Below are 10,608 nucleotides of genomic sequence, written 5' to 3' on the forward strand. Positions count from 1 at the left end.
ATTTTGAGAAAGAAGAGCAAAGTAGGAGGGATTACAATACCTGATATCAAACATATGGTTTACTGAGGTAGAATTTAGTGTTTCACCTGAAAGAAATGTCAGGTTCTATGATTTTACTAGATGAAACACTGAGTTAAAAACAAGAAATTCTAAGGAAGAAGTATCATTTAGTTGAGATCTGAAATAGGAGGATTGATTTGGCTGAATATTAGAGAAACAATCTATTTTTTGTGCATTATAATTAGTTTTTGCTCTGGAGTCAAAGGAATGTAATTATACATATTAGAAATATTGTGATATTTGCCTTTATCAGTTTATTGGAACAACATTCCATATTGAATATTAAATTCAAAGTTTGCACTGATTCCTAAAGACCCTATGAAAGGCTTTTTTTACCTCTTTGTTCCTTAAGCTGTATATCCAGGGATTGAGCATAGGGATCACTAAAGTGTAAAACACAGGCCATTTTGTCAGTATCAAAGGAGTGAGTAGATTTGGGCTGTGTGTACATAAATAGGAGAGAGCTATAGAATATAACCACCACAGTCAGATGAGAACTACATGTGGAAAAAGGTTTTTTCCTGCCCTCTGCAGAATGCATTTGAGATATGGCTCTCAGAATCATAGTGTACGATACCAAAACTACCAGCAGGGAAGAGAGCAAATTAAATGCTGAAAATAGTATAATCAGCAATTCTATTTCTTGTGCATTTGAACACAGCAAAAGTATTAAGGGAACATCATCACAGTAGAAATGATTTATGATATTAGAGCCACAAAAGGTCAACGTAAAAATCTTAATAGTGAACATTAAAGCCTGAAAGCTACTATAGAGATAAGGAATGCCCACCAGCACATGACAGCGTCTCTGGGACATAATGACATTGTAGAGCAAAGGGTTGCAAATGGCTGAATAGCAGTCATAGGCCATGGTGGACAAGATGAAAAATTCACTGATAATAAACATAAGGAAGAAAGCCAACTATGTGGCACATGCATAGTATAAAATGATATTTTGATCCATAACAAAATTTGCCAGCATCTTGGGACAAATGACAGTAGAATTACCAAGATTGATGAAAGCCAGGTGTTTGATAGAAAAATACATAGGTGTGTATAGGCGGGAGTCCACCTGGGTTAAGATGATCATGCCCAGGTTGCCTACCACTGTGACTGTGTAGACAATGAGGAAGACCATGAAAAGTGGCATCTGTAGCTCAGGCTGCCTTGTGACTCCCATCAGAATGAATTCAGTCAATGATGTTAGATTCTGTTGGCCCATCTAGTCCAGTTGGCTCTTCTGGAAGGAAACAGAGGGGTTGTTGTTAGCCTCCATGTACTGTCATTAAACAAATTACAATCTTTACAGACACATTGAAAAATATACCTTTTTATAATAGGGAATAGAAAATAGTTCCCACATCTGATTTTAAAATTAAAATAAATGATAAAATCTTTAACTGGTCAAGAAAAAAGATCCACAGGAAACACGTGAAGTGAGGTGACAGGTTAAACTCTCACTAGACTCAACAATGTTTGGAACATATCTATTGATTTTTTAAGAGCCATTAAATGTTAGATATATTTATTTAATCTGCACAATAACATCACAACTTTTCTTTAGTACATTTACATTTCTATCTGAGAATCCTTGTGAATATTTGATTTTCTAAATGAAAGAAGCAGAGATAATATGAAGGGAATGAAATTTAAGATTTTAGGTCCCTCATTTGCACTTTTAAGACCTAGGTGGGGCCTTAACAATACACTCACGAAGTGATTTATTTTTGTCAAAGTTGCAAATGTATTTTAACCTCAACCAAACCTAATTTCTCTTTCCATTACTACTTTACTCCACATTCAACTAATATCATAGTTGATATCAACTATGATTGACATGTGTACAAACATTTGTGGTGTCCAGCTAAAGAGAGATTGAGTTAATAATACTTTATTTGATGTGTAGTGGGTGTGTTTGTAAGAGTCAAATTTATTATTGAGTAAATGCTATTCACTCTGGTGTTGTAATGGCTTCTAAGAATTCTCTTCCCACCCAAAATGCTGAGATGTGTCTGGAATTTTACTAATACAAATAATACATTTATAATTTATGATGTATGTGACTACTTGTTCTTCACTGACCACTGAAATTTTTTAAACTCTTTTTTCATTCTAATAATTATTCACATTTATGCCTTAATATACATGTATAACTTTTATTTATTTTTTAAGAAAAAATCTTTAAATTAGTATAAACTTCAAGAGGTATAAGATCTGGATTTATTTCTGCTAAAATATATGATTTATATCAATATTTAGGCATGTTGAGTATTTAATTTTATATGCTTCCTTTCCTCTATATGCTATTTATATGCACTCATTAATTTCTCTATTGTGAATATGATAAGTATATAAAGCATTTAAAATATTTATTTGAGCATTTATTATATCTCATATTACTGTCAATTTAGTTCTTGGGTTGTACAATGGAGTATATATAGAATATGACACTGTGATTTTCAAATATTCCAATGATAAGTACTGACCTCTTCATTTTGTAACATTTACATGGGAAGCCAGTAACACAAAGCAGAACTGCTCCGACTGAAGACAGAGAAGCTGCTTTAGCTCGATCCCCTCGTGTTTCCTGCCCCTCACACTGAGTTTCCCTTCAGTGAAAATCTGGAACTCTAAGTGTGATTCTCAATGGAGGAGTAATTGGAGTTTAAAATATTCAGCCAGTTAAAAGACAAAACAGAATTGTGTGATGAAATGCTCAGCTTTAGACTGAACAACTATCAGGTAAGAACTCCTGGGAGCCCCGCAGAAGGTCCAAACCTATAGTTTACAGCAGCTGAGTCAGGAACCCCCTATGGCTATTGGCAGAATTCTAGGAATCTGTAATTTTGGGGTGTCCATTTAGCCAACTTGATTCAAGGCATAATGAATGGGAAGAATGGGGGAGGCAACTGAGAAGATTCCTCAGTCACATCTATCCCTCTTTCCTAGATGAAGTTGTCTGCTGCTTCTCCATTGGGCCCACTCTGCTTTCAAGTTCTTTCCTCTTTCATGGTGAGAACAAGTGCTGCAGGGCCTGCTCTCCTGGTTTTTCTGCAGACGCACTGGGTTAAGCAAAGAAAGTCAGAATTCCGGTACCATGTTGAAGTCTTCAATGCTTTGCTAAGTGTTGTGGAAGAAAAGAGGCCACCTGCTAAGCCTGACGACCTCAGGGAGGCCTGTGTGCTAGCATTGCAAACTTCGAGGGGGAAACAGGGCAAAGAAGGGGAAGAGTCATCCAGGAATGTGTATGAAGGACCCATAAACAAACACAAGGAGGAGAGGACCGAATGTGGGAAGTGGGAGTAGGTAGGGCGGGAGAGAGTAATGGGAAAAAAATGGGGACAACTGTAATTGAACAACAATAAAAAAGTTTTCATTGAAAAAGTCATATGATAGCTGTAGAAAAATTCTTTTAAACAACAACAAAAAAACCCTTCCAGACCTAAAGTAACCTCATAGGATAGTCTGCAGTTAAAAACTTCTAACTGAAAGCAGGTCATGGCAAGCAGTCATGTCCTAGGCTGGAACCTTCCCTGACGAAAGTCAATCTTTTCCTTAACTGAGCCTGTCTGTTGTTTTTTTGCATCTGAAATAACATACCTTTGCAATGCCAAATTTTCTTTTTCCAGATTCCTCAAAGCATAGGCACTGCACCAGCGGGTGATCACAAATCCCATCATTGTTGTTGCTATTATGTTAATAGTTGAGTGTTAACTATTCTGTACTCACTTGCATAAAAGATGTGTCTATCACTTAATTTTTTGTCCAACCCCAGAGGTTTCCCCACTTTGCTTTCTTCTGCCTCACTAATCTATCGCCAATGGATTTCATGCAACTCCTGTATGCCTCCTCTTTTAAATGCAATGTATGAAATAAAGTTTAAAGCTGCCATATTCCAGAGCATTTTCTCAATCCTTTGAGGTTTTGCTTCTTGGCAATTGTCATCAGTTTGCTCAAATAAACTCATAAAAATTCTTACACATATGAAAGTATCTTACATTGACATAATTATTCTAGTGTTTGTTTCAGTTATCTACATTTTTTAGTGTCAGTTATTACCTCTCTCAGAAAACATCAAATTTTCTTTTACTTTGCTCATTCTTTGTTTGTTAAAATTCACATTTTCATTTTATTGTGGTAAGAATACTTAATATGAAATATACTATGTTAAAGATTTTTAATAATGTGTAATACACTGGTTTGTAAAGCCTATCTGAAAAAATGAACCAAGTAGTAAGCAGCCTTGAGGAAAAAAGCCAATAACTGAAAAATATTGGGAGCTTATCCTTGTATATGAGTATATCCTTATATTAATAGTATTTGCAGTTTATAAAATATGACATGGGTAATACATGTAATAAAATGCTTTTGGTAAAAATCGCATTGAATATATTTATTATATATAATATAATATTTACCAAATATTATATAACATATATTAAAATGATTTGTTATTTACCTGAAATGCAAATGTATTTGGGAATCCTGTTTTTATTTGGAATCCTAACTTTAATAAGTTCTAATAGATGAGATTAGTGACAATTTTTTATGATATTAATAACTCTCTATTCACTTGTAATATCCAAATGCCACTAGCATTTTCATAAATAAAATATATCTACAAGTCTAGCCAATTAATAAAACCTAGTCTCCTAAAAATGCCATTCTATGCCAGGGAATTCCAGCTAATAAAGAAGAAAATAAATTGTTGTGGTAGTTTAGAGTCAGCCATCAGTAGCTATAAGAATGTCCATAATCAGAAGCCAGGAATAATGGAAAATCACCAACATCCAGGTGATAATCGAAACACGAATCCTTTTTTTTTTCCAAATTTTTTAATTTAATTATTTTTCAAGTACAGTTTTCTGTCTATTACTCCCATCCCATCCTACCCCCCATCCTCCCCCCTCCCTCCCATTTCCACCCTTCTCAGTTGTTGTCCATGTATCCTTTATATAGGTTCCTCTAAATCCCTCCCTTATTTCCCCTGAAATTCCCTCCCCTCTCCCCTCTGGTCACTGTCAGCTTGTTCTCTATTTCAGTGCCTTTGGTTATATTTTGCTTGCTTGTTTGTTTTGTTGTTTAGCTTCCTGTTAGAGGTGAGATCATATGGTATTTGTCCTTCAACACCTGGCTTATTTCACTCAGCATAATGCTTTCCAGTTCGATCCATGTTGTTGCAAAAGGTAGGAGCTCCTTCTTTCTTTCTGCAGCATAAAATTCCATTGTGTATATGTACCATAGTTTTTTTATCCATTCATTTACTGACGGGCACCTAGGTTGCTTCCAACTCTTGGCTATTGTAAATTGTGCTGCTATGAACATTGGGGTGCATAGGTTCTTTGGGATTGGTGTTTTAGGGTTCTTAGGATACAATCCTAGAAGTGGAATTGCTGGGTCAAAAGGCAAGTCCAATTTTAGTTTTCTGAGAAAATTCCATACTGTTTTCCATAATGGTTGTACCAGTCTACAATCCCACCAACAGTGGACCAGAGTCCCCTTTCCTCCACACCCTCTCCAACATTTGTTGTTTATTGCTTTGTTTATGATAGCCATTCTCACCGGTGTAAAGTGGTATCTCATTGTAGTTTTAATTTGCATCTCTCTGATAGCTAGTGATATTGAGCATCTTTTCATGTGTCTCTGGATCCTCTGTATGTCCTCCTTGCAGAAGTGTCTGTTCAAGTCCTTTCCCCATTTTTTAATTGGGTTAGTTGTCTTCTTAGAGTGAAGTCGTGTGAGTTCTTTGTATATTTTGGAGATTAAACCTTTGTCTGAGGTATCATTGGCAAATATGTTTTCCCATACAGTTGGTTGTCTTTTTATTTTAATGCTGTTTTCTTTAGCTGCGCAGAAGCTTTTTATTTTGATGAGATCCCATTTGTTTATTCTTTCCTTTATAGTCCTTGCTCTAGGGGACATATCAGTAAAAATGTTGCTGCGTGAAATATCTGAGATTTTCCTGCCAATGTTCTCCTCTAGGACTTTAATGGTGTCATGGCTTATATTTAAGTCTTTTATCCACCTTGAATTTATTTTGGTGTATGATGTAAGTTGGTGCTCGAGTTTCATTTTTTTGCATGTAGCTGTCCAGTTCTCCCAACACCATTTGTTGAAGAGGCTATCTTTACCCCATTTTATGATACTGCCCCCTTTGTCGAATATTAATTGACTGTAGAGATTTGGGTTTATTTCTGGGCTCTCTATTCTGTTCCATTGGTCTATGTGCCTGTTTTTATGCCAGTACCAGGCTGTTTTGATTACAGTGGCCTTGTAATACAGTTTGATATCAGGTATTGTGATCCCTCCTACTTTGTTCTTCTTTCTTAACATTGCAGCTGCTATTCGGGGTCTTTTATGGTTCCAGATAAATTTTTGAAGTGTTTGTTCTATGTCTGTGAAATATGCCATTGGTACTTTAATAGGTATTGCATTGAATCTGTAAATTGCTTTGGGTAGTATGGACATTTTGATGATGTTAATTCTTCCAATCCATGAACACGGTATACGTCTCCATTTGTTTGTGTCTTCCTTGATTTCTGTCTTCAGTGTTGTGTAATTTTCTGCATACAGGTCTTTAACCTCCTTGGTTAGATTTATTCCCAGATATTTTATTTTTCTTTTTGCTATATCAAATGGGATTTTTTTCTTGATTTCTGCTTCTGCTGATTCATTGTTAGTATACAGAAATGCCTTTGATTTCTGGATATTGACTTTGTATCCCGCTGTTTTGCCAAATTCATTTATTAGTTCCAGCAGTTTTTTGGTAGAGTCTATAGGATTTTCCATGTACACTATCATGTCATCTGCAAACAGTGACAGTTTTGTTTCCTCCTTTCCGATTTGGATGCCTTTTATTTCCTTTTCTTGTCTGATTGCTGTGGCTAGAACTTCCAATACTATATTAAATAGAAGTGGTGAAAGTGGACAACCTTGTCTTGTTCCTGATCTTAGTGGAAAAGCTTTCAGTTTTTGCCCATTCAGTATGATGTTGGCTGTAGGTCTTTCATATATGGCCTTTATTATATTGAGGAATGCTCCCTCTATTCCCACTTTGCTGAGTACCTTTATCATAAATGGGTGTTGTACCTTATCAAAAGCTTTTTCCGCGTCTATTGATATGACCATGTGGTTTTTGTCCTTGCTTTTGTTTATGTGGTGTATTACATTTACTGATTTGCGGATATTGAACCATCCTTGCATCCCTGGGATGAATCCCACTTGGTCATGGTGTATGATCTTTTTGATGTATTGTTGGATGCGATTTGCCAATATTTTGTTGAGGATTTTAGCATCTATGTTCATCAGTGATATTGGCCTAAAGTTTTCTTTCTTTGTTGTGTCTCTATCTGGTTTTGGAATTAGGATAATGCTCGCTTCATAAAAAGAGTTTGGGAGTTTCCCATCATTTTGGATTTTTTGGAATAGTCTGTGAAGAATAGGGGTTAGCTCTTCCTTAAACGCTTTGTAGAATTCTCCTGTGAAACCATCTGGTCCGGGGCTTTTGTGTGATGGGAGTTTTTTGATTACTGCTTCAATTTCATTTGCTGTTATTGGTCTGTTCAGGCTTTCTACTTCTTCTTCATTGAGTTTTGGAAGATTATATTTTTCTAGAAATTTGTCCATTTCACCTAGGTTTTCAAATTTCTTGGCATACAGTTCTTCATAGTAATTCCTTACAATCCCTTCTATTTCTGTGGTATCAGTTGTAATCTCTCCTCTTTCATTTCTGATTGTGTTTATTTGTGTCCTCTCTCTTCTTTTCTTAATGAGCCTACTTAAAGGCTTGTCTATTTTGTTTATCTTTTCAAAAAACCAACTCTTGGATTCATTGATCCTTATAATTGTGCTTTTGGTCTCTATGTCATTTAATTCTGCTCTGATCTTGGTTATTTCCTTCCTTGTACTTGCTCTGGGCTGTCTTTGTTGTTGTTCTTCGAGTTCTTGCAGGCGTCGGGTTAGGTTGTTTGTTTGAAATGTTTCTATTTTCTTTAGGTAAGCCTGTATTGCTATGAACTTCCCTCTCAGGACTGCCTTGGCCGTGTCCCATAAGTTTTGGGTTGTTGTGAGTTCATTTTCATTTGTTTCCAGAAACTTTTTGATTTCTTCCCTAATTTCAATCTTGACCCATTCGTTGTTTAATAGCATACCATTCAGTCTCCATGATTTTGGATGTTTGGGGTTTTTTCCTGTGGGGTTGGTTTCTAATTTCAGTCCCTTGTGGTCAGAGAAAATGCTTGGTATGATTTCAATTTTCTTGAATTTGTTGAGGTTCATTTTGTGTCCTACCATGTGGTCTATCTTTGAAAATGTTCCATGTGCATTTGAAAAGAATGTGTATTTAGCTTCTTTGGGATGAAGCGCTCTATATATATCAGTCAAGTCCATTTCTTCTAGAGTGTCGTTTAATGCTGCTATATCTTTGTTGATATTTTGTTTGGAAGATCTGTCCATTTTTGACAGTGGGGTGTTAAAATCCCCTACTATAATTGTGTTGCTGTCAATATCTTTCTTGAAGTCTTCTAGGATTTTTCTTATATATTTGGGTGCTCCTATGTTGGGTGCATATATATTTATGATGTTAATGTCTTCGTGCTGGATTCTTCCCTTGAGCAATATGAAGTGACCTTCTGGGTCTCTCTTTATGGCCCTTTTTTTGAAGTCTATTTTGTCTGATATTAGAATTGCTACCCCGGCTTTTTTTTCTTGTCCATTTGCTTGGAAAATTTGTTTCCAGCCTTTCACTTTTAGTCTGTGATGGTCTTTTGTCCTGAGGTGGGTCTCCTGTAGGCAGCATATGTGTGGGTCATGCTTTCTTATCCATTCAGCTATTCTATGTCTTTTGATTGGAGCATTTAATCCATTTACATTTAAGGTTATTATTGATAGGGACTTATTCATTGCCATTTTTGTACCACAGTTCCTCTCTGTCTCTCTCTTTTCCTTCCTTTCCTTAAAGCAGCCCTTTTAGTATTTCTTGTAGAGCTGGTTTGGTGGAGGCATATTCTTTTAGACTTCTTTTGTCTTGGAAGCTCTTTATTTGGCCTTCTATCTTGATTGAGAGCCTTGCTGGGTAAAGTAGCCTTGGTTGTAGGCCTCTGGTTCTCATTACTTGAAATATTTCTTGCCATTCTCTTCTTGCTTGGAGTGTTTCCATTGAGAAGTCAGTAGCTAACCTTATTGGGGCTCCCTTGTATGTTACTTCCTTTTTCTCCCTTGCTGCCTTTAGGATTCTCTCTTTGTCTTGAAATTTTGCCATTTTAATGATGATGTGTCTTGAAGTGGGCCTCTTTGGGTTCCTCTTGAATGGGACTCTCTGTGATTCCTGGATTCGTGTAACTTTTTCTCTCATCAAATTAGGAAAATTTTCCATCATTACTCTTTCAAATAGGTTTTCTATCCCTTGTTCTTCTTCTTCTCCTTCTGGTATTCCTATTATTCGGATATTATTACGTTTCATATTATCTTGCATTTCTCTTAGTCCATCTTCATTCTTTTTGAGCCTCTTTTCCCTTTCTTGCTCTTTCTGGGAGATTCTTTCTACTGTGTCCTCCAACTCACTGATCCGATCTTCTGCCTCATCGATCCTGCTTTTCATTCCTTCTACTGTGTTCTTCAGTTCCGAAATTGTATTCTTCATTTCCTCTTGTCCTTTGGTGATAGTTTCTATTTCCTTTTTCATGTTGATATAGTTTGCGGAGAGCTCATGGTAGCTCCCCTCTAGTTTCTGGTAGCTCCCCTCTAGTTTCTGGTAGCTCATTGTGAGCTCTTTGAATTTCCTGATAACTAGTGCTTTGAATTCAATATCTGATAGCTGACTTGCCTCTCTTTCATCTAACATTATTTCTGAGACTTCCACCTTTTCTTTCATTTGGGCATTGTTTCTTTGTCTTCCCATTGCTTATGAGACTCTTCTTGTTAGCTTCAGCTTCTTAAATTGATCTGTTCTGACTCCCTAGGTTTATGGTGTGAACTTCTGTGGTAGAATTCCTGTGAAATTCAGTGGTACAGTCTCCTGCAGGTATCTTGATGTTCTCTGCTTCCACCTACTCCTTTCTTTGTGTGTGTGTGATCAGCTGGAGGGGGAGGCAAAATGGTTTATGACAGCAGGAGAGTACTTTATGATATTTACAGTCACAGCTGGCAGAGAAGAGATAGAAGATCTTTAGGCTCTATATAGTGTTAACTGTAATCTTCAACCCAATTTGCCACCTCTAGGAAAGGATAGACCAAAGATAAGTCTCTTGTTGGGGAGGGAAGGCTTGTGAGTTGTATCTAGAAAGCAGTGAGGTTGCGGGTGGTCAGATTTTGAGGTAAGGTGAGAGTAAAGAATAGTAAATAGACGTAGCGTGTGAGCAAGTAGAGTTAATCACTACAGTAATAGAATTCAGGAACCTGTAAAGTGGGCTAAGACCCGAGAGATGTGTTGTGAAGTATTTACAGTGGTATAGAAAGCAACAAACAAACAAACAAACACACAAAAAAAGGGCAAGAGAAGTGAGGAAAAAGCAATAAGTATGGGGTGAAATGAAGAGGGACTAAAACAGG

At 36.5% G+C, this 10,608-nt stretch overlaps 1 protein-coding gene across 1 annotated transcript; it reads right to left on the minus strand.

Annotated features, from left to right (window-relative positions):
- Nucleotides 1-348: 348 nt before the first annotated feature.
- On the minus strand, nt 349-1,282 carry LOC118999690 (olfactory receptor 8K5-like). The gene is given in 2 exon segments (XM_037064389.1): nt 349-460; nt 462-1,282. Coding segments are annotated over 2 exon segments (933 nt in total).
- Between the last annotated feature and the right edge of the window lie 9,326 nt (nt 1,283-10,608).

This window comes from Sturnira hondurensis, unplaced genomic scaffold (genome assembly GCF_014824575.4).
Source record: "Sturnira hondurensis isolate 20B ecotype Veracruz unplaced genomic scaffold, ASM1482457v3 Scaffold0015056, whole genome shotgun sequence".
In the NCBI taxonomy this organism is placed as follows: Eukaryota; Metazoa; Chordata; class Mammalia; order Chiroptera; family Phyllostomidae; genus Sturnira; species Sturnira hondurensis.